The sequence below is a fragment of the Notamacropus eugenii genome, chromosome 1 (assembly GCF_028372415.1).
Source record: "Notamacropus eugenii isolate mMacEug1 chromosome 1, mMacEug1.pri_v2, whole genome shotgun sequence".
Classification (NCBI taxonomy): domain Eukaryota; kingdom Metazoa; phylum Chordata; class Mammalia; order Diprotodontia; family Macropodidae; genus Notamacropus; species Notamacropus eugenii.
In genome coordinates, this window is record NC_092872.1 from 469,206,568 (window position 1) to 469,231,842 (window position 25,275).

At 35.8% G+C, this 25,275-nt stretch overlaps 1 protein-coding gene across 3 annotated transcripts in view; it reads right to left on the reverse strand.

Moving 5' to 3' along the window:
- Positions 1 to 840: 840 nt before the first annotated feature.
- RPGRIP1L (RPGRIP1 like) overlaps positions 841 to 25,275 on the reverse strand; it is a 129,560-nt gene continuing 105,125 nt past the window's right edge. For 2 of the 3 annotated variants that reach the window (XM_072632227.1, XM_072632225.1), the window contains exons 25-27: positions 19,021 to 19,105; positions 6,596 to 6,729; positions 1,895 to 3,423 (exon numbers count right to left, since the gene is read on the reverse strand). In XM_072632227.1, the coding sequence (XP_072488328.1) occupies positions 3,311 to 3,423; positions 6,596 to 6,729; positions 19,021 to 19,105 (332 nt within the window). In that variant the 3' untranslated portion in view covers positions 1,895 to 3,310. Of the gene's footprint in view, positions 930 to 1,894; positions 3,424 to 6,595; positions 6,730 to 19,020; positions 19,106 to 25,275 lie in introns of those variants that run through there. The other variant, XM_072632226.1, reaches the window with a different exon arrangement.

A 25,275-nucleotide genomic window follows, 5' to 3' on the forward strand; every position in this document is an offset into this window, starting at 1 on the left:
CTAATAGTTGGAGATGAATTATCATACTGATATTGTCAATTGCTTGATAGTTTTACATCCCAAAAGCTTTCCCTTGTTGGTTCTGTACTACAAAGATGACATTTTATTCTGATATTCGTTCACAAAACCGACTCATTTTTCTGTCTAATGCATCAGGAAATCATTCTGAATTCAGCCATAGCTTCAGTTTTTCTAAAAAGAAGTTATTTTCCAAATCCACAAAAAGTTGAGCAGATTCTTGTAAGAACATGTGTAAGAACTGGTTTTCATTGTCACAACTCAATGTCAGATTACCAAAATAATTTATGTTTTGTTGTGAGCTTCCCAAATCACATGACTACTTCTCAGACCACACTTTCTTCATAACATTCAGAAATTGTTCATGTTTTGTGGTAATGAATGAAAAACAGGAACAGTAGAATTTCATTGTGGGCCTTCCTTTATTTGATTAAAGATATTCTCCACTTAATTCTTAAAAACCTAATATAAATTAAGCAGCAGTAAACTATGGTAATTTAGAAAACGTGTTACTGTAAAGAGTTTAGGGAAAAGTTCCCTATATAAACCACATTGTTAACTATAAAACTTATTTTTCTCAACTGTTTCTTTTGACGGACATTAGGAATGTGATATTACCTCAATAGGCAAAATGATACGAACTTAAACAAAAAAAAAGAAAAATCTTGTTTCTATTTAGACATCTAAATGAAAGCATAGGCCACAACAAGAATACCACACTGACTGCTTATATTTATGTCCACTGCCAAACGTTTACAGAAGTGTTACCTTGAGCTGGGGGTGTCTGTGGAGCTGGGGTCTTCACTAGCTTCTAAACCCCATCTATAGCTGAGATCTGGCTGACTCATAAGAAATAACTTTAGAGCCTGGACTTTCACTGGAATCTAACAGATGGTGAACATTTCAATGTGCTGGGATAAAAAAAGAGGCAAAAAGATATCCTAATGTAAGTTATGAACATCAATGGACATATTCATGAAAATAGAGTAATAAAATCTAACTACTGAAAAATACGCTAGATTTTAAATCTGCTACACAGGTGAGTGTTTAATTAATTTAGAATATGCTGAAGTTGAAAATGTCCAAACTGGATAAGAAGGATTACATCTTATGTTCTAAAAAATATGAATAAGACGTAACTAAATATCTGATATTAGCACAAAGTGCAGTACTCAGAAGGAAATGGAGTTGACAAGATTCTGGGATACAGCTTACTGATCAAAATTTCCACCTCAGCTCAGAGACCACAAAGAGTCCTTCCTAAGCAAGCTGTTTCTCTCTGTAGGGAAGGTATTTAGTTTGTGTTGTAGAGTATTAAAACAATAACACAAACCTCCTGGGAGAATACCACAATAAATATCCTGAAACCACTCAGTTGATCTTAGTGCATAATAATCTGGCTGTTTTAAATTACTGCAGGGAATATTAAGGTCCTTAATGACAATATAACTGCATGAAGCCAAAGACAGCTAGAAGAAATGGCCAAAAAGATGAGCTAAGAGCCAGCCAAAGTGACAACAAACATGTGGCTGTTTACTAGGTTTGGAGTAGTATAGTCTGCAGATGTTTGTGGTCTCTTGAAGGTTCCAGAAGAATGAGTTGTTCTGAGTATTTGCAGACTTTTGATGAGAGAGCAAGGTTTCTCTTTGAGATGGTAACCTCTATGACAGAAAGTCCCAACAGTACAGAGCAAAATTTATAGATTTCTGTGGTCAGATCATACTCTATTGGCCTTAAAATGTACATCAACAAATTAATATTGTACGGATGTAATTTCAAAGTCTCCTGAAGATGAAGAACCATTATTGAAGCCATTAGGGCACAGATGGTTCAAAGTATACGCAGATATTCATACTTGCATTTTTGCATTATAGTCGGTTTTTTTTTTTTTTTTTTTGCTGTTGAACTGTAATGAATTGTCTCATAATCTATTCCATCTTCTTGCCATTAGCAGGCTTTGAATGTTCACAAATAGGAGCAAAGAACTCATTTTCCAGAGCTTTAATCACACAAAGAGGGAATGCCTAATTCTCTAAATGAAATGGTCTGTGATCACTGAAGCAGAGATTTAATATATCACGGCAAATTAGGTAGATTTTAATAAATTACTTATCTCTCTGAATACTTTACATATGCTTAAGAAGGAACATAGACTGTTTGCAAACAGTGAAAACCCACAGCCTATAAAATCCTTTGAAGAAAATGACAAATAAAAGAGTAAATTAAAAAATGAAATGCATTATATCCTAGACCTCTAGAGACAATTCTTTTGCAGCATTGATTCACAGCTCCATTAAAAATATCAATTAAATCCTTCATTGAGATTGGTTAAAAGCTAGAAAATTAACTTTCTGAGCTGCTTTTCTAGGTCTAGTTATCCAGATACAACTAAGCATTGTACATGCTTGATGTAAATTTTAAAATTGATAAAAAGATATTTTCCTGTCTCTTCAGTTCTAACCAAATGTGTTAGAACCTGAGCCATGCTTTCAATACTTTCCTTCTATAAAGGATGCCCAGTTTTCAAAATGTAAATTTCTTACACCTATATCTCTGTGTATTCACGCATGTCCCTCTTTCTATACTACCATCACAAATATCTGATAATAATGTTAGTTGAAGGAGTGAAGTTATTTTTTTAAAAAGACCCAAAAACCCCCCAAGCTTGCAGTAATTTAATAAGTCTTCTGGCTAGTCTCATTCTTTATATTTAATTGATAGAAACTGCATGCATCAAAGAAATGCATACTGAGCTTTAATGTGCATAAAATGGATATTAGCATTTTAAAGAGGAAGATTAACACATTAATCCAAGTAATTTTCATATATTGCTTCTAATAAAATCTTCACAGTAAAAAAACTCTTAATGAGGCTAATCACAGCATTCCATTTAGTTGGGTGATTAGGGATAACATAAAAGTATTTTTTCCATAAGTTTTCGAAGACATGTTTCTTGCTTATTAAAAATAAGGAACTGATTTGCTTTCTTGCTCTTCATAGGAAAAATGCAGAAAATGCAAATGAGTATTTCTCATGCCATCATGTAGGTATGAATTATTGAAAAGGTGCTGGCCACTGTGGAGGGCTAAGACCCTGGGGGACAGCAGTTGTGGGATGGTGGGAATAGAAAAATAAACAAATCAAAAAGTATACAAAACTTTACAACTTCAAACCCAGGCTGTACTGTGCATAAATTATACATTAAATATACTGGAGTAATTACAAAAGCCTCATCTAAGAGCTATCAATGGGAAAATTTACTCAGGAGAAGGCGATGCTTTAGGAACATTTTCTACATCTGCAATTCATCTCCGTATTCCTCATGGATGGAGTACAGGGCATGCAAGGCCTCCACTGTTACTCGAAGCTTGCCAATCACCTCACCATCCATTTGTGCATCAAATACTGGGGAGAAAACAAGAGAAAAACAGGAACAATTTCAATTTCCAAAGTTTAGTATTTTTATTTGAATTTGGGCAGACTGTCCCATAGAAATATCTATCAATTTAAAAATCACCATCTGGGTAAAAACTATCCTTCTAAATCTAAAATTTGATCTAATGAGGTTTTATTAAGCCTGATATTTTACATATGTATACACATATGTACACATCCACACATATATTACACTCGGTCAACTTTTCCTGTCATTGTGGCCTCAATATTATGTATACACACATATATTTGTAACTGATTCCTAGACATACACAAGTTTTATTTTTTTTTCAGATTTATGAGACCAAAACATACAATACTTGTATACAGAATAACTTCCATCCCTAAATATGGCATGGGTACCCTCCCCTTCATTACTGCTTGGTTAACAATACTGAGGGTTACACTGACTTTGAAACAGACTTTCATAGCTGTCATATTATGTACTCCTACAGTAAGAGGCACAGCTTTTAAAAGGGAGCAGGATTCAATAACAAAGGAAAGGCCAACTTCTACTAACACAAATGTCAAAAAGGCAAATGATGGCAAAAAACTTACTAATTACTAATTTTATATGAAAAAAGTACAAACAAAAAGAAGAGCTTTTCCCCTTTATAGGTATTATAGGTGAAAAAGCAGGATATTCAGGACACAGGGATGAAGGAAGGAGAGATCAACACCAGGCTTTCAGGAAAAGTTGCTATAGGAGAATGCTGCTACTATGAAAAAGAAGCAAAAGAAGAAAGAACATGTTCCATCATGCAAATAAAGTACAGCCTGATAGAGTCAAATAAGTGTTTTTATACAAAATCATCTGGTATTCTTACCATTAAATCACACTCCTCTTAAGATTAATCCATGTATACTCCTGATAGTACTATACTTTAAATTTACCTGTTTATTATCACTACTATAAAAGGTCTCAAGCTAAAGAGGGCATTGGGGATATAAAGAAAGGTAAAAACAGGATTCCAGCTCTCTTCTCACTTCTTTCCATTAAGAAACAGCAAGAGGAAAAAAGTTTAGTTATTAAAAACTCAAAATAATACAATGATATCCCATGGAGGGAAAAGGAGTATGAAGTATCTTTATTTGCAAAATTCAAGCTATCAACAAAAGGTGCCATTTTGTCAACTGGAGTCATCAAAATAGCCCATTTAAAAATACATCTTATTACTTGGTTTGATCTTGATGTGTGAACTTTTGGCTGTAAATAAAACTGACCCAGGACAGGCACCTTTCTGTACCTTTTTTATTGGTTCTACTAATTCTGGCAAGTGAGAACAGGAATAAAACCTGTTCCCATACCCCAGCTCTCTTCTACTGCCCCCTGCCCCAGCATATCCCTTGGATGACCCTACCTATGACTTTAAATGAGCATTTTTATTTACAATATGCAATCCCATCAATTTGGCCAACAAAAAAAGAGAGGGAAATTACTCACTCAATGTTTATCAAATACTTATTATGTGTTAGGCACCTTTTATGTGCTAGGGATACAAGGAAAGGCAAAAAAGGGTCTCAGTCCTCGAGGAATTCACATTCTAGTGGTGGCAACAACACACAGGGCAAGTGGGAGGAAATCTGAGAGAGAAGGTACTAGGTGGAGAGAGGGATGGATGGTGAAGAACCTGTAAAGCCCTCTTGTGAAAGGGTGACTTAAATTGAGTCTTAAAAGAAGCCAGGAAAGCCAAAAAATATTCCAGACATGGGAAATATCCAATGAAAAAGCATGGAGTCAGGAGATGGAGTGTCTTGTTAAAGTAACAGTAGGGTGGCCAGTGTCACTGGATTATACAGTACTGGCAGGGGATTAAAGAGGACCAAAAAAAAGGAGGACGGGATCAGGTTGTGAAGGGCTTTAAAAACCAAAAAGAGGATTTTATATTTGATCCTAGAGGTAAGACTTGATTTTTATTGAGTAGGGACATGACATGGTCAGATCTGTACTTTAGGAAGATTGCTTTGGCAGCTGAGTGGAGAAAGGACTGAAGTGGGGAGATATTTGAGCTAGGGAGACCAACAGGAAGGCCATGGGATGAGGGCCTACACCAGGGTGGTACCTGTGTTAGACAAATCAATATAAAAGATGTTGTAACTTTAGAGATGGGGATTTGGCAACTGATGAGCTTGAGATGTCTCTAGGACATTCAATTGGAGAGATCTAGCATGCTGTTAAGAGATGTGTGACCAGATGTCAGAAGAGAGGCCAGAGCTGGGTAAACAGATCTGAGATTCAACTGCACACAGATCCATGGCCACTAATGAGACCACTAACACTAACATTATATAAGAACAAGGGAAGAGTGTCTAGCACAGTCTTGAGGGATACCCTCAATTAATAGGCATGACTTAGATGAAGATCTAGCAAAACAGACTAAGAAGGAGTGGTCTGACAGGTAGGAGGAGAGCCAGGAGACAGTAGTGTCATCAAAACCCAGAGAGAAGAGAGTGTCAAGGAGAAGAAGGTACCGACATTGTTAAACTGCAGAAAAGGTCAAGAAGAATGAGGATTGAGAAGAGGTCATAAGGTTTGGTAATTAAGAGATAGCTGGTAACTTTGGAGAGAGCAGTTTCAGTTGAATTATGAGGATTAGAAGCTAGACTGTAGAGGAGAATGAGAGAAGAGAAAACAGAATGAGAAAGAGAAAGCAGAATAGAAACTGCTGAGTCACAAATAGAAATGTTAAAACTCATGAAAAGAATTTTAAGAGATATCTCTCATGTCTTTTTAATTTTAGTTGCCCTTGAGGTGTTCTGAAGTGATTACAACCTTTGGCATACTCAAAGGAACTTTCTTAACTACAGCCAATATACTTAGGGTAAGTGTTTTAGCTGGAAGTTAGCCCTGAAAGATAAAGTTTTCCATAAACTGAATGTTAAGACAAAATCTAAAAAGAAGTTTCTCTATTAAGATTTTTTCCCAAGTTGTTCATTAAGCATTCAATAATTCCTTAGGAAGCCAAACAATTATTTTTCAATTTTTCTTAGAAAGGGAAGAAACCCTCAGAACTAGGTAAAGTGTAGACTTATATTGTGTTACTCAATATTCTTATAGTTAGTCAAGAAAATATTCTAAAATATAGGTCTGAATTTAAGTATTATCCATGATCAAAAAACTAAGCCATATATCTATACTTACCATCAATATTTTGCTCGATGACGTCTTTTTTTTTCTGAAATATTTCAAGTAGACTGACATGGGAAATGCCAATATCTTCACACTCGAGATCCTGTTCATCCTCTGGAGGATCACTTACCACAGTGAATCGGATACTAAAAGGAATAAAGAAATCACCAAAAAGGGTAATTACTTTCAATCATTTTCAGTCAAAACTCTGGAATGACTTTAAATATGAAGACTCTAAGTCTCTAATTGCCACACTGAAAAGAATGTTACTTTCATATGAATAAGTTGTGATGCCAACTATTCAAATTTTATTATGATATACAATTCCCAAATGCATTGTCATACACTTTCCTAAACTTTGTTGCGTCCACCTTTAAGAACTAGTAGGCAAATAAGACTGGTATGTTCAATACTTTACATATCATCCAGTAACATTATAGCTTAAAATGACAGCTCCTTTTTCAGGTTACAAAGATGAAACTAGATCAGGACTGTGCAAGTTAGTTCAGGATGTTTTGTAGAAATTCAATAGGCTTCAACATAACTTTAGCTTAGTGAAATGTAATTTAACCAACTCTTTGCAGTCTAAAAAATGAATGGCTTACACACTCTTGGCATCATTCTAAATCACACAAAATGAATGATGTACTCTTAGTCAACAATTATACAAGATGTATGTATTACTTCAGCAATCTTTTAACTTTCGATTATGGCGTCCAAGTTAAATTTTACTTTTAAACACATAACTGTAGTGCTCATATGGAGCTGATTTGAATTAGTGGCTTGTACTGAAGCCAAACACACTTGGATTGACCAAATTATGGGAATCTACAATGAAATAGTCTTTTGATATGTCTTGGCAGTGTAGTTTAAACCAAGGATACCCATAAATTTTGCCATTTTCAATTTTTCAACAAGTATTATCTAAAATCAGAAACAATTGCAAAACACACAATCTAAGTCTCTGAGAAAAGATATTGTAAAGAAATAAGCAAATTCTACCCAAACTCCTACAAGCATTAGTAAACAAGACAAAGTTGAATTCTCAGCTAATAAGCTTACAATAAACATATAACATTTCATTCCTTTCCTAAGAGACTAATTTTAGTTACCAACAAATGTTTATAGAAAAATTGGAATCTCTTAAGTCAAAACCATAATAAAGACTGCTCCATAACTTCTCTCTTTCTCTGCCTCTCTCTCATACCTCCCCTGCCTCCAACTATGAAGGGTAGAGGTTTAGGCTTGTAGTATATAAATCTATTATTTCTGCCTTAAAAGGATAGGCTGTTAAAATACACTTGTCCTTGTTTTAAAAAGTAGATTTTGGAATAGAGTTTCTTTTGAAATCCAGTGAAATATATTTCAAAATAATAATTTTTTTAAAGAACATCATGGTCACTGATTATTTTACTTTGTCAGATCACCAGAGTGGGAAATGAAATTAGTAACTATATGTATATATATATACTTGGAAGAGAGGAAACTAAAATAAGGACATCTTGAAGCATACTTTATAAATAACAAAAAATAGTAGTTATACCATAATAACAAGGATAAATTTTAATTCTTATGGCATTTTACACATAATAAATTTCATCTCCTTTTAATATATGAGAAATCTGACATACAGAGAAGAAAAATAACCTCCAAAAGACCATGAAGATGATAAAATCTTAAAATGCAGTATTTCTGGCTTTGAGTCCTATAAACAGTGCTTCTTTTCAATGAAAAGTGATTTGAAATTTCATAAACTTAAAACAAGGAAATGACAAGATTAAACTGAGAAGAAAGGGCTGAATATTAAAGGAATTTAGAAAAACTATCTACAAAAGAATAGCATTTATATACATATATTTGCATCTCAACACAAAACACATAAACATACACACATATACACCTATCATCACTGACATCATGATCAAAATAGGTGCTAGTTATATGAAGAAATATTAAGCTTGGTTACTGCCCTTTGAGGAAGTAATAATTGAGTCAGAGAAACCGAAGATTCTTGTGAAGAGAAGAATTACAACACAAGGTACATGGGATTATAAGAAAAGTGAGACTTTATGTGGGGAAGGAGGATGGGCAGAGGGCTTCTTAGAGGAGCTATCCCTTTGGATATTAGAAGAGAAGAGAGGGAGGGAAGGGATAAGGATGGGAACAGATAAATGAGATCAAATAAATTAGGGAGAGGGGAGAGAAGAGAAAGAGAAATTAGACATCAGGGATGGGATAGAAAGAAGAGAAAGTAGGGGAGAAGAAAGAATATATGTCATCACGTGAAGATAATTACTTAATGTGGCTTTTTAGTTATTGTCCTTAAACTTTTTAAAGAAGATGGAAGTCTACTGACAGGCTATACATTTTGTATTTTGTACAAGTGCTAGAGCAAATTAGTCATAAAAACATTAAAGAGGAATTGAAGAAAAAATATATAAATCAATTTTGAGGCTATAAATTTTGATAAACAGCTAAAATAAAATTCCAATATGTATACTTTAAAGCAGTATTTGCATGCCTGTGAATACAAGATGGCACAAGATAAGTCAACAAAATATAATTTATTAATTACAGTACCAAGGTAGCCCCTGCTCTGATTAGATATGTCTAAATTTCACAACTCTGGCTTTGTAAGTTGTCATTACTATACACAAGTGCCACTGTCAGTGAAAACTAATCCTTAGAATATATGGAACTTTAAAGAATATACTAACTTCTAAGTAGCTTTGAAAGGTCAAGGTGTTAATTTTAACAGTCGCCTTTAGACAGTGTTAGATTCAAAGTATAAACTTTTATCTTCATGAAAATGATATCGGCCACTAGACAAATTCAGTTTGAAATATCTTATCATCTAATAGTAAGAATAAAACCGAGGTAGCAGTCCTTGGATCTGGAACAAGTCTGACTGAAGCTTGCTATACGACCTTGAATAGGTCATTTTATTTCCTTGATACTGCCCTTAGTTTTTATGTTAAACAAAATGAAACAAAACAGAATTGCTTGTGTCTTTGTGGGGTGTTTGAAAAACTATTTAATAGTAATGTCTTCCCGGGACCTTGTTAGACAAACTATGAGGTAAAAGTGTTAGTTCAGTTATAATGGAAGCAGGTTTTACTATTCTGCCACAAAAAAGAGAAATGAGAAAAGAAAAGTTCAAGGTAAGGAAAAACCTGTCCTCTTTCTAAATTTTTTTTTGAGACTGTGTCTCCCTAACTTGCCTAGTCTGAAAGTATAGTTGTCACGCATAGGCCAAATCCCAAAATGTTTTGCATTGAAGCTTTGCCATGCTCTATTTTTCCCATCTGGGCTGGCTTCACTCCTCCTGAGACATCAAGCCTGGTGGTAGACCTTTCCAGGGCTCACAATATTAATGCTGGATTCATTGCAGACACCTGACTGACTTTGGCCCATTGACTTTGGGCCTTGGGACTCCTGAGCTCAAGTGAGATACCAGCTTCAAGCCTTGCTAGGAGGAGGAATTATGGTCAGGTGTCACCTCACCTGGCTAAAAATTGTTATAAGGAAAAGAAATTACCCCAGATAGAGTGCTGATAATAATGTGTATTAACATTCCAAAAACAAAGTGAGGATAGACATGAAGATAAACTCAATTGCACCATAGTGGGTTGGCCTAGAGGTCTGCCACTGGAACAAAATATGGATCAGAGGGGACACAAATCCAGATTAATGAGTCTGTAAACCAGTATGTTTTTTTGTAAAATAATTAAATATTTATGCTTTTATTGAGCATTTGAGTCAGTGAGAGGTTCAGGAGAAACAGTGATGGCAGAAAAATGGTGAAAAACCCACTAGTAGTAAAGGTGTAAAGCTTTGAGGATCCTTCATTACCTAGAGAAAAAGAGGATTCAAGGTATTCCTCAGGTGGATTTAACCATTTCACTTTCTCAAAAAGTGAAACTAAGGCATGGTCTGCATACTGCAAGAGCAGGTTAGATCTGAGACATCCTTCTTCACTCAGAGGATGACACTTTCTTTCCACTTAATAGTATTTTATTTTTTTCCAATTACATGTAAAGATAGTTTTCAACATTCATGTGTGTAAAATTTTGAATTCCAAATTTTTCTTTCTCTTTTCCTTCCCTATCCCTAAGACAACAAGCAAACTGATACAGGTTATACATGTATAATCATATTAAACCTATTTCCACATTAGTCATGTTGTGAAAGAAGAATCAGAACAAAAGGGGAAAAGCATGAGAAAGAAAAAAACCAAAAGAAGTGAAAATAGTCTGCTTCAATCTGCATTCAGACTCCATGGTCTTTTCTCTGGATGTGGATAGCACTTTCCATTATGATTGTTTTGGAACTGTCTTGGATTACTGAATTGCTCAGAAGAGCTAAGTCCGTCATTGTTGATAGCAACAGTGTTCCTCTTACTGTGTCCAGTGTTCTCCTGGTTCTGCTCGCTTTATTCAGCATCAGTTCATGTAAATCTTTCCAGGTTTTTCTGAAGTCTGCCTGCTCATCATTTCTCATAGAACAACAGCATTCCATTATGTTTTTATACCACAACTTGTTCAGTCATTCTCTAACTGACTGGCATTCCCTCAATTTCTAATTCTTTGCCATGCTACCACAAAAAGAGCTGTTATAAATATTTTTGCACATGTGAGTACTTTTCCCTTTTTTATAATGTCTTTGGGATACAGAACTCATAGTGATATTGTTGGATCAAAGGGTATGCAGTTTTATAACTCTTTGGGCATAGTTCCAGATTGTTCTCCAGAAAAGATGAATCAGTTTACAACTCCACCAACAATGCATTAGTGTTCCAATTTTCCCACATCTTCTCCAACATTTATCATTTTCCTCTTTAGTCATATTAGCCAATCTGCTAAGTGTGAGGTGGTACCTCAGAGTTGTTTTAATTTGCATATCTCCAATCCATAGTGATTTAGAGCATTTTTTTCATGTGACTATAGATAGCACTAATTTCTTCCTCTGAAAACTGCCTGTTCATAACCTTTGATCAGTTGGGGAATGACTTGTATTCTCATTAATTTGACTTGGTTCTCTACATATTTTAGAAATGAGACCTTTGTCAGAGACAATGTTGTAAAAATTGTTTCCCAGCTTTCTGCTTTCCTTCTAACCTTGGCTACAGTGGATTTTTTGTTAAAAATTTGTTAAATTTTTTTAACTTAATATAATAAAAATTATCTTGCATTTCATAACGTTCTTTCTCTCTTGTTTGGTCAAAAAGTCTTCTCTATAGATCTGACAGGTAAACTATTTCCTGCTTTCCTAATTTGCTTATATTTCTAAATCATGTACCCATTTTGACCTTATCTTTGTATAAGGTATGAGATGTTGGTCTATGCCTAGTTTCTGCCATACTATTTTCCAGTTTTTCCAGCAGTTTTTGTCAAATAGTGAGTTCTTATCTGAGAAGCTGGAATCCTTGGGTTTATCAAACAGTAGATTACTATAGTCATTGACTGCTCTGTTTTGTGATCCTAACTTATTCCATGGATCCTCTACTGTATTTCCTAGGGAGTACTAAATAGTTTGATGATTGCTGCTTTATAATATGGTTTTAGATCTGGTATCGCTAGGCCACTTTCCTTTGCTATTACACTTTTTTACTGGGAAGCTCACCTGAAAATGGTAATCCTCAACAATCATCTCATGATCCTTAAGAAGTGGGTAAGTGATATGCACAATGAAACACATTTTTGGACAAGTCCAATATGGAAACTTGTTTTCCTTGATTGCATATTTTTTACAAGGTTTCTTCTTTTTTCTTTTCATTGTGTAGAGGGAGAAAAAAATGCTTAATTGATTAAAAAATCAGGTGAATTGTCAAAAAATGGGGAACAATTAGCCTCTTTCTTCTGACCATTGCTCTCTTAATCTGTCCCTCTTTTATCACTCATCCTCTGTCTCTCAGTCTCTTCCCCTTTTACTTCCCTGTTAGGAAAGATACATTTTGATTCCTAACTGAACATGTATGGGCATGTGTGTGTATGTGTGTGCGTCTGTGCGTGTGTTTGTGTGTGTGCGTTTGTATGTGTGTATTTTTCCCTCTTTGAATAAATTTGGATGAGAGTAAGATTCAAACATTGCTGATCCCCTCCCCCCATTTTCCCTTCTATTAAAAAACCTCTTACTTGCATGCCTCTTTGGTGTGACATAATTTTCCCCATTCTTCCTCTCCCTTCCCCTTTTCCTGGCATATCCTTCTTTCTCAGCTTTCTATTTTACTTTCAAGATCATATCAATAGACTCACACCAATGAACTCTAAGTAGACTCCTAATTTCCTGAATGTTGATAAAGTTCTTGGGGGTTTACATGTATCATATTCCCATATGGGAATGTAAGCAGTTTAACCTTGTTAATTTCCTCATGATTTCTCATGCATATTTACCTTTTTATGCCTCTCTAAAGTCTTCTATTTGAATGTCAAATTTTCCTATTCTTGCTCTGGTATTTTCATCAGAAATGCCTGAAAGTCCTCTATTTCATTAAATGTATCTATCTATCTATCTATCTATCTATCTATCTATCTATCTATCTATCTATCTATCATCTATCTATCTATCCATCCATCTTTCAGGATTATACCCAGTTTTTCTGGGTAGGTTATTCTTGTTTGTAATGTTAGCTCTTTTGCCTTTGGGAATAGCACAATCCAAGCCCTCTGCTTCTTTGTAGTGGTAGCTGCTAAATCTTGTTATCCTGACTGTGACTCCATGGTATTTGAATTGTTTTCCTGTGAGTTGCTTGCAATATTTACACCTTGGGAGTTTTATTCTGGGATCTTTTTCAGGAGGTAATCAGAAGATGTTTTCAATTTTTATTTTGCCCTCTGGTCTAAGATATCAGGACAGTTTTCCTTCATAATTTCTCAAAATGTGATGTCTAGGCTCCTTTTAAGATTTTGGCTTTCAGGTAGTCCAATAAGTTTTAAATTATCTCTCCCTAACCCATTTTCCAGGTTGGTTGTTTTTCTCTACTATGAGATAGTTCATATTTTCTTTCACTTTTTTCCCCCATTATTTTGGCTTTGTTTTATTGTGTCTTGTCTCATGGAGTCATTAGCTTCCATTTCACCAGTTCTAATTTTTAGGGTATTATTTTCTTCATTGAGGTTTTGCACCTCCTTTGCCATTTGACCAATCCTGATTTTTAAGGAGTTATTTTCTTTAGTATTTTTTTATGGCTTGTTTACCAGGCTGCTAATTCTCTTTTCGTATTTTTTTGTATCACTCTCATTTCTTCTACTGTTCTTTTGTGCTTTTAAAAATCTCTCTCACTATCTTTTAAAGTCCTTCTAGGAATTCTTGTTGGGCTTGTGTCCAATTTGCATTTTTGAGACTTTGCTTGTAGATATTGTCATTTCATTATCTTCTTTTGAGTTTGTCTTGAGCTTCCTTGTTGTCATGGCAGCTTTTTATGGTCAGATTCTTTTGGTGTTGTTTGCTTTTTAGGTTTTTTAATTGTTAGTTTGTTAACTAATTTATTTTTAGTTTTCAACATTCATTTCCATGAGGTTTTGAGTTCCAGATTTTCTCCCCATCTCTCCCCTCCCTGCCACCCCAATGTGGCACACATTCTGATTATCCTGTCACCCTTGTCTGCCCTCCCTTTTATTACCCTCCCTTTTATCCCCTTTCCTCTTACTTTCTTGTAGGGCAAGACAGATTTCCATACTCCATTGCCTATGTATCTTATTTCCCAGTTGCATGTGATAACAATTTTTAACATTTGTTTTTGAAACTTTGAATTCCAGATTCTCTCCCTCCTTCCCTCCCCACCCACCCTCATTGAGAAAGCAAGCAATTCAATATAGGTTATACACGTATGGTTATGTAAAACACTTCCATAATAGTCATGTTGTGAAATACTAACTATATTTCCCTCCATCCCATCCCACCCCCACTTATTCTATTTTCAAATTTGACCCTGTCCCTTTTCAAAAGTGTTTGCTTCTGACTACTTCCTTTCCCAATCTGCCTTCCTTTCTATCACTCTGTGCCGCCCCCCCCCCCCAGCCCCATCCCTTTCCTCCTAAGATACCCAATTGAGTGTATATCTGTAAGGCCAAGCAAAGTAGAATCTTTTGCTGTTTTTGTTTTACTAAAAGTGCCTCTGATTGAATAATGTGATTAAAGAAGATCTGCACATATTGATGGGCTTGCCCATTGAGGGAAGCTTGATTAGGGGAGTTGTTTTGTAGGAGGGTCCCAAGTACCTTTTGTTTTTTCTATTGAGGCACTGGGTCAGAGGGTCATGCCCTTTGGCTCTGAAAAATGTATAAATATTCTGCGGGTGAGGTTTTACTTTGGGGCTTACTGACTGGATGTGTTTGTTTGGCCACATGAAGACTCTGGGAAGTCGCTAAGGAGCCCCCAGCTTTGAAAACTCAGATGTTGGTGCTTTCCTCTCTGGTAACTATGGTCAGAAAGTTGGACCTGTCTGTTGATTTGTGAAATATGTATTGATTATGGTCAGCCATGTCTGTTGATCTTTGATTTCTCTGGATTTTCTCTGAAGCTCAGGGTGCTGACTCTCCTGAACTAGGTGAATGATATATGTGCTTGACTAAATGAATGACATATGTGCTTCATTAAAGTGACTGTTAACCCTTCAAAAATTACCTCTCATTTTAGAGAAGCAGATCAAAGAACCTGTGATAGCAAGCCCCATTGTGTATCTCAGGGTGCTTACTGTTAACAGTATGTTATTCCCTCCTTAAACCAAATCCAATGAGAGTAAGGTTCACTCATTCCCTCTCACCGCCCCCCCCCACTTCCCCCCCACTGTGAAACCTTTTTCTTGCCTCTTTTATGTGAGATAATTTACCCCATTCTGTGTTTCCCTTTCTCCTTCTCCCAATACATTCTTCTATAACCTCTTAATTTTATTTTTCAGATATCGTATTCAAATCACCCTGTGCCATCTGTCTGTCTGTCTGTCTATCTATCTATCTATGTCTGTTTGTCTATCTTCTCCAACTACGCTAATACTAAGCAAGGTCTCATGAACTACAAATACTATCTTTCCATGTTGGAATATAAACAGTTCAACTTTAATAAGTCCCTTATGATTTCTCTTTCCTGTTTACCTTTTCATCCTCTTGATTCTTGCATCTGAAAGACAAATTTTCTATTCAGCTCTGGTGTTTTCAGCAAAAATGTTTGAAAGTCCTTTATTTCATTGAAATTCCATTTTTTTTCATCTGAAGTATTATACTCAGTTTTTCTGGGTAGGCGATTCCTGGTTTTAATCCTAGTTCCTCTGATTTTCAGAGCATCATATTCCAAGCCCTTCAGTTCCTTAATGTAGAAGCTGCTAGATTTTCTGTTATCCTGATTGGATTTCCACAATACTTGAATTGTTTCCTTCTGGCTGCTTGTCATATTTTCTCCTTGACCTGAGAACTCTGGAATTTGGCCACAATATTCCTAGGGGTATTCCTTTTGGGATCTCCAAGAGACAATCAGTGGATTTTTTTACATTTCTATTTTTCCCTCTGGTTCTAGAATATCAGGGCAATTTTCTTTGATAATCTCCTGAAAGATGATATGTAGGCTCTTTTTTTGATCATGGCTTTCAGGGAGTCCAATAATTTTTAAATTCTCTCTCCTGGATCTATTTTCCAGGTCAGTGGTTTTTCCAATGAGATATTTCACATTGTTTTATATTTTTTTCATTCTTTTGCTTTTATTTTACAATTTCTTGATTTCTTATAAAGCCATTAACTTCCATTTGCTCCATTCTAATTTTGAAGGAATTATTTTCTTCAGTGAGCTTGTAGACCTCCTTTTCTATTAGGCCAATCTTGCTTTTTAAGGCATTCTTCTCCTCATTGGCTTTTTGGACCTCTTTTGACATTTGGGTTAGCCTATTTTTTAAAGTGTTATTTTCTTCAGTATTTTTTTGTGTCTCCAAAAAAGACAAGATGTTGACTTGTTTTTCTGATTTTCTTTCATCACTCTCATTTCTCTTCCCAATTTTTCCTCTACTTCTCTTCCTTGATTTTCAAAATCCTTTTTGAGCTCTTCCATGGCCTGAGACCAATTCATATTTTTCTTGGAGGCTTTGGATGTAGGAGCCTTGACTTTGTTTTCTTCTGGTTGCATGTTTTGATCTTCTTTGTCACCAATGTAAAATTCTATAGTCTGAGTTATTTTTATGCTGTTTGCTCATGACCCCAGCAAAATACTTGACTTTCTAACTGTTTCTCCAGGTAGTACTCTGCTTCAAGTGGGGGTGAGTGTATTGTCCCAAGCTTCAGGGGTTTTGTATCAGCTGCTCAATCCTACAGCATCTGTGGGCCCAGAACTCTGGAAGCAGCTGCCACAGTCAGCACCAATGCTGGCACTGACACCTCTTCATTTTCCACCCTGGGCCTAGGGCTGGACTCCATCCAGACCAGGTCCCACAGAGTTCTTCCACTGACCTTCTATGCTATTTTTGGCATTTGTGGGTTGAGAAGTCTGGGAACTGCCACAGCTGCTGGCAGTTCAGTTCTCTTAGGCCCACTCTGACCCTCACCAGTGTGGTCCACATAAGACTGCACCCTGTTCCCAGCCTGGTGTAGTAGACACCCTATTGACCCTCCAGGCTGTCTAGGGCTGCAGATTTGTTTCACTCAATCATTTTGTTAATTCTGCAATTCTAGAATTTGTTTAGTCATTTTTTACAGGTATTTGGCGGGTTTTCAGGGGAGAGCTCAAGAAAGTCCCTGCTTTCACTTTGTCATTTTGGCTCTGCCCCCTCTTATTTTTTTGTTTGCTCATTTTTCCAACCTATTTTTTGACTTGGGATTTTATGGTACAGTGAGGCTCTGTGTGTGTGTGTGTGTGTGTGTGTGTGTGTGTGACTGTCCTGAACTTCAGGGTTTTTTGACCTTCTGTGTCCACAGTTAGTGTTTTCAGTACTTCCAAGGTGGGGTGATCCAGGGACACTATCTTCCAAGTCTCAGCTTTGGTCTTTACCCAGGTAAGCCTCCTGTTCTCTTGTGACCACAATTCCTCTGTCCTGGAACTGTGGGAACTATAGCTTCTATTCCCTCATAATTCCAAGTACTCCTCTCTACTCTGGAATTGTGACTCAGAATTGGGTAACAGGCAATGCTGTTGCCAGATGGTATTCAATCCTGCATCTAGTGCTAGTACAGGGTTCCCCTAGAATCTTTTTTGACCAGATATTCAATCCTCTTACTGTCTCTGGGTGGTGATAGATCCTGTTGCTGCTGATACTGCTGTCACTGCTTCCTAAGCCCACAACTATATCATATCCTCTGTGTTGGTCAGCCTCTACCCCAGCACCATAGATCTCTCCTTCTGACCTCCTAAATTATCCTGAGCTGGAAAAATATCTCAACTTGACCTTTTGTTGGTTATGCTGCTTTAGAATTCAATTTGACATGTTATTTTAAAGTTGTTTAGAGGGGAATGTTAGGAGAGATCAGCTAGAATGCTCTTTACTCTGCCATCTTGGTTCTGCTTCTCCATCAGCCTCTTTCTGAATCATAGAGTAGGATCCATTTTTGAGGAAGCAACACAAGAGACATGCCTTCCCTCTCAAACTACTTTGTATTTAATTACTTTGTATATATTTGCATTTATTCATTTTATACAGCATATATTTACATATATATATTTGCTGTCTTTTCCGTTAGAATGTAAGCTCTTTGTAAGAAGAGATAGTTTCATTCATTATACTTGCATTCCCAGCACCCTGAACAGTTCCTGACACAAAATATGTTCTTGCTAAATACTAGTCTGATTGATTAATAGCTCTATCATCAGTAGAGCTCATCAGTCAACAAAGAGGGGGTCAGTGACAAGATTGTGCATCTTCATCCCTGGGCAGTAAGAGCTGGAAAAGGTGGTCTTAATTAAATCCATACTGGTTTAGAGGCAGCATTTAGTTAATCAGTAGTTCAAACTCTACATATTTTATCCTCATGTAACTGAACAAAATTTTATCATGTACTTATGTGTGCTTTCAAAGATGATAAGATGTGGCCCTTATCCTTGAGGAGCTTGTATAAGATGTTTACTGAAATAACTATAATACAAAATAGAATTTAAGTATAAAATTTCACTAACAAAAACAGGGAAAATATTACTGTTAAAATCACCTTATGTTCGAAAGGACTTTCATTGAACCCAAACTAGGACCTCTCAATTTCAGTGAGAAAGATTTCTCTTCCCTAAAACTGGCAAAAGAGAATTTTATAATTTTATGTTAAATGTGATTAGAAGATAAATGCTTCAAATACTTCAATAATATTCGAGAATGAGAATACATAATGTTATTAAATAATAAAGATAGAACGATAAAAATTACTTGGCAACATAATTGACACCAAGATAGCACAGCCTACAAATACACACGTACATTCTTCTATGTATATTTATATTAGCAATGTAGAGTAACTGAATAACTCTAAAAGTACCTTCCATTAGACATCTCTGGTCTTTGCAATATAGTCTTTAGAGACTCCCTTCTTGCTTGGTTGGTTTCTTTATCCACACGTAACACTACAAGAGAAAAAAAAAACCTGCAATCAAAAATCACTCAGGGATGTATGTTAATATTCGGCCATTTCTGTATTTTTATAAATATTTATTTTTAAAGAGACACATGATAAAAGCAAGTTGTACAGTATTACAGTATACTTGGAAAAAGAAAGCAGCTCTGGAAATCAGAATCAAATCTGAGTAGTCATGTGATCTAATGTCATGTCACTGGCAGGTTTATGTGCACTCTGTCAGAAAAGATACAAGCAACATCTAAGTGTGCCACATTGCTGTCACTGCCTGTTAATGGCACTGGCAGTCATGGTGGTAAAAGCCAGCGGCCTTTATTGCTTTGTATTTGAGGGGATTTACTGCATTTTCTTGCACCCAAGAAGCAAGTGATAATGATAATGTATGGCAGAGTGCTTGTCTTTTCTGACAGGCTCAGTAATTTAATCCTCCTGTCCTGCCACAAGAGGCAATAGCAGAGGCATCTAGTGCACTAGGTTGAGGAAATCCAAGGGCTGACGTTTACTGGGGGTGAGAGTGAGGGGAGGAACCAAACAAAAAAGGGTCGGGGAAAAGGAGCAAAAGATTTTTTAGTATTTAGGGATTGGTCTTTTGTTTTTTAAAGTAATATTGAGCATAAATAAATAAGGCCAGAGCAGATCACAGAGATCAATATAAACTTCAGTCAGGATGAATGGATGGATAAATTACTTATTAATACTTATTCCATCAATTATTTGGCAAAGTCAAATGAAAAATATGGATTTTTGAACCTGATAATTTTTTCACCTCAATTTAGGGGTCATTTTCCCTAGATAACTTTCATTCTGTGTTTAGCCTTTAAGGATGTTTTTTTCTGACACCCTTTTGGAGAAAAAGGCTCTTCTACAACCAAAGACATAAAATTAGAGATTGCTCCTGATCAAAGGTATATGAACAGTCTGAAATACCAGGACAATTCTAAAGGCAGAGCTTTGCTCTCCTTTAGGAGAAAGTATACATCATTACTGAGAATATTGTTTCCTAAGCAATATAATTTTTATTCCAAATTGGGCTGCTATCCATCAGCTTCATGGTTCATGAAAGAAGTAAATGGTAGTCACTTAAACATCTAGATAACCAAAGTCAAATAGCCTCAGTAGTATGTAAACAGTTTGTTTTTAAGATAGAGGAATTTATGAATTTATGAATAAGTGTGAAAGGCAGAAGAAGAATCAGAAAGCTATTTTTACTATAACATTTTGAGAAATAGTTGCAATACCTCAGTAAGGACGAACTACAAAAGAGTATATAAGCTTAGAAAAATTGTACACCTAAATTAATACCCAATATGTAGCCTGACAAGCCTGAGCTACAGAACTCCATATTCTGCGTAGTATTTCTGAAATGAATAAGTAAAAATCACAACAGAGTAGGGATTTATGGTATCAGTGGAATAAACAGGATACCTATAGCCTATAATTCTGGTTTATCTGCTGGTTTCTGAGTTAATCTGGCCATTTCTCTTGACTACTTTCATCTCCATTTTCAGATTTCTAAAATGAGGATAATATAAAAGGCCCAATTTTAGAGGATTACTAAGAACAGCTATTACGAATGAACAACAGAATGTATGTGTAGAACCTGTACAAAACTGTATGCCATCTCAGGAAGGGAGTGGGGAGGCAAAGGGGTAAGGGGGAGAGGGAGGGGAAAAATCTAAGATGTATGGAAGTGATTGCAGAGCACTGAAAAAAAAAAAGATTGAACAACAAACAATACCTGTGGTTTAAAAGTATTTTGTAAATAGACGTACAGATTTGTTACTTGATTATGCTATTTTTGAACATACTCTGGATATTACTTTATTTCTTAAAGGTTATCATATCAAATACTAACTTTCTGTTTTGGCCTTACCAGGAAATGGTTGGCCATAAGCTTTGAAGACTCCAAGGTGCTATAATTTTTCTATGTCCCGACAGTCCATCAGAGGAATGTCATCCAGTTTAAAGGTAAAGATTAGACCAATAATGAGAAATTAATAAATCTAAAAATTGACATCTAATTTAAATAAAATTAAATTTTTCCAGTCAGTCATTACTTAGGGCAAACTAGTCAGTATAAGTCAATCCTGACACTTGTTTTCAGTTGGCCAAGACAAATTCATTTATTCAACAAATATTTCCTTCTACTATGGGTCTGGAATTTCTTTGACTTTCATAAAAAATAGCAAACTCTGCTAGAAACTGTATGGTAATATCAGCTCTGGAAATATTTTAATTCCCTCTAACTGAAATGCAAAAGGAAGATGGACACTTCTCATACACATTCATAAATCACTATCAATTGTCCCATTAAGAATCCCAACTCAGACTCATAGTTTGGACCACTATAATCATCTTATACTCATGGTCTACTTCCTTTGATCCAGTTACATAGGTCCTGCTGTACTAGTTGACAGAAATTGTATCCAATTCTGGAGATGATTGAACAACTTTCCAAACTAGTTCTCCTTAATACTTCAAGTTGACACAGCTCTCCCTTCTTCTTTTCCACATTTAGACACTTTCCTCACTTAGAAACATGCTGTTTAACTCTTTTACTCATCTGAATTTTGTATAGCTCAGTAACTTATCTATAACTAGTAACTGTTATCTAGTTAACAGTTCTTGGGTTATTTCACTCTGGGAGAAGTGGGTCACATATACTCTTGATTTTACTAGGTCATGACCCTATGAAGATTCTTAAGCTTCTCAAATCCACAGATTCCATAAAAAGGTATCAAATATTCCTGTGTATGAAGTATTATGCTATAAGTGGGTACTTATAATACACAGATAAATATAACACATAATATTACATAACTGGCCTAGTTAGAAAGGTACAAATCAAAGTACTACGTAAGGTCCAAAGAGGAAGGTTGTTCCTTGAGTGGGTTCATGGAAGTGTTCTTTGAGGAAGTGATTTTTAAGTTGGCTTTTAAAGGACATGTAAAGAGGTGGAGTGAAGATGGTGGAGTAGAGGCCAAACTCAGTCAATTTTTTCCAACATTCCCCTCCAAAACACTTTAAAATCAAATTGGATTTTAGAGTGGCATAGATTACAAAAGGTCAGGGTGAGACATTTTCTCAGCTTAAGACAACTCAGAAGGTTGGCAGGACAGATCTGTGACACTGGAGTGGGGGATGACCTGGAGCATTTGCAACAGCAAAACCAGTGGTAGGCCTCAGAGGTGGCTATGACAGTGATGGTAGAAGCTTCGGGAGCTCTCAGTCCAGAGATAAGAAGGTTGAACAGATGGTCAGAAAGAGATTATAGGGGACCCTTTACTGTCACTGGGCACAGCTGATATTGATTTGCAAGTTTATTGCTGATATACAGTTCTGGGTCACAGTTCCAGGACAGAGAGGAGCACTAGCACTTGTGGCAGCAGGATAGCAGGTGACTGAATCACAGTTCCAGGGTCAAGAGGAGCACTAGTACTTGCAGATACTAGGAAGCAGGGGCCCTTCCTGGGTAGGGGTCCTTCCTGGGTAGAGACCAAAGCCCAGACCAGGAGGACAGAGATCACATCTCTCTCTGGATCATATTACCTTGGAAGCACCAAAAACTTGCCAATCCCAGAATTAGTTCTGAAAATTGCAGTTAACAAAAAGCCTGAAGGTTGGGACAGTACCTCCTCACCCTAAGGTGAGGAGAGTCCACCTTTAACATAAAATTCAACGTCAAGAAATAGACTTGAAAAATAAGCAAGTGACAAAAAAAGACCTTGACTCTAAAAAGCTACTACAGAGGTAGGGGCAGACCAAGATACAAGTTCATGAGAAGACAACAATGTGAAAATAGCTACAGTAAAGACTCAAAAGAAAAAGCTAATTAAATCTAAGTCCAACAAGAATTCCTGGAAGAGTTAAAAAAAGATGAGAGTGGCAGAGGAAAAACTGGGAAAAGAACTGAGAGTGATGGAAGGAAATTATGGAAAGAGAATTACTAGCCTGGTAAAAAGGCACAAAAAATACTGAAGAAACACTTAAAAAAAACAGAATTGGCTTAATGGTAAAAGAGACACAAAAATTCCCTGAAGAATTCCTTCAAAATCAGAATTGGCAAAATAGAAGAAAAAGTACAAAAAACCAGGTTTTTTTGAAAGAAAAACTGAAGAAAACAATTCTTTAAAAATTTTAGAATTGAGCAAATGGAACTGAGACTTCAAGAAACAATAAAACAAAGTCAAAAGAATGGAAAAAACCCAAGAAAATGTGAAATATCTCACTGGAAAAACAAATGACATGGAAAATAGATCAAGGAGAAATGATTTAAGAATTATTTGACTACCTGAAAGTCACAATATAAAAAGGGTCTAGACATCATATTTCAAGAAATAATCAAGAAAACTGCCCTGACATCTTAGATCCAGAGAGTAAAATAGAAATCGCAAGAATCCACCACACCTCCTGAAAGAGATCACAAAGTAAAAAGTCCCAGGAATATTATAACCAAATTCCAGAGCTCCCAGATTAAGAAAATACTGCAAGCAGTCAGGAAGAAACAATACAAATTTTGTGGATATACAGTCAGGATCACACAAGACTTAGCAGCTTCCACATTAAAGGAGCAGGGGGCTTGCAATATGATGTTCTGGAAGGCAAAGGAGCTAGGATAATAACCAAGAATAATTTACCCAGCAAAACTGGATATAATCCTTCAGGGAAAAAACGGACATTTAATGAAACAGAAGATTTATTTTTAAGCAGTCTTAATGAAAAGACCAGAGATGAATGGAAAATCTGACATTCAAACACAAGACTCAAGAGAAGTACAAAAGGTGAACATGAAAATCACAGGAGACTCAATAAAATTAAACTGTTTATATTCCTACATGGGAAGATAATAATGTAATTCCTAAGAACTTTATTATTATTAGGTCAGTTATAAGCAGTCTATATAGATTTAGGGCATTGATATGAGTCAATTATGTTGGGATGATCTTACAAAAAAATGAAGGGGTGAGAAAGATGGATGCTCTAGGAGAAGGGGGAAGGTAGAGGCAGAATGGAGGACATTATCTCACATAAAGAGGCAGGCAAGGAAGAGCTTTTACTGTGGAGGGAAAAATGGGTGGAGTTGCGGGCAACGCTTAAATCTCACTCTCACAGGAGTTAGTTCAAAGAGTGACTATATATGTACACATACATACACACATTTATGCATCTATACAGACTGACACATATATACATACACACATGCATACTTACACACACACACACACATACACACACACACACATATTCAGGTGGGCATAAAAATCACTTACCCAATAAGGAAACAGGAAGGAAAGGAGCTAAAAGAATCGAGCTAGGAAAATGATTAAAAGGAGGGAAGATTAAGAGAGGCAGAAGTAAGATACTTTTGAGGTGGGACAGGATAAAAAGAGAGAGAGGATAAACAGCAGAAAGTAAGAGGGAGGGAAATATAAAGTTAGTAATCATAATTGTGAATATAAATGGGATGAGCTCATCTATAAAAGGAAAGCAGATAGCAGAATGAATTAGAAACCAGAATACAACAATATCTTGTTTATAAGAGACACACAGAAAGAAACACAGAGTTAAATATGGAGATGGAGCAGAATCTATTATGCTTCAGATGAAGTAAAAAAGGCAGGGATAACAATCATGATCTAAGACAAAGCAAAAACAAAAATAGACTTAATTAAAAGAAATAATCGGAAAAACTAGATTTTGATAAAAGGTACCACAGACAGGGAAGTAATATTAAATATTTTTATAGCATTTTTTTCTGATAAACCCCTCATTTCAAAAATATATGGGAGACTAAGCTGAATTTATAAAAATAAGAACTATTCCCCAATTGATAAATTATCAAGGGATATGAACAGGTAGATTTCAGAAGAATCAAAGCTATTTATAATTATATGAAAAAATGCTCTAAGTTATTATTGATTGGAGAAATGTACATTAAAACAGTTTTGAGATGCTACCTCACACCTATCAGATATGAGAAATGCTGGAAGAAACGAAGAGAAAATTGTACGTTAATGAACTGTGGAGTTGTGAACTGGTTCAACCATTTTGGAGGACAATTTGAAACCACATCCAAAGAGTTATAAAACACAGAAACACCATCACTAGATCTGCACTCCAAAGAGATCAGAGAAAAAGGAAAAGGATCTATATGTACAA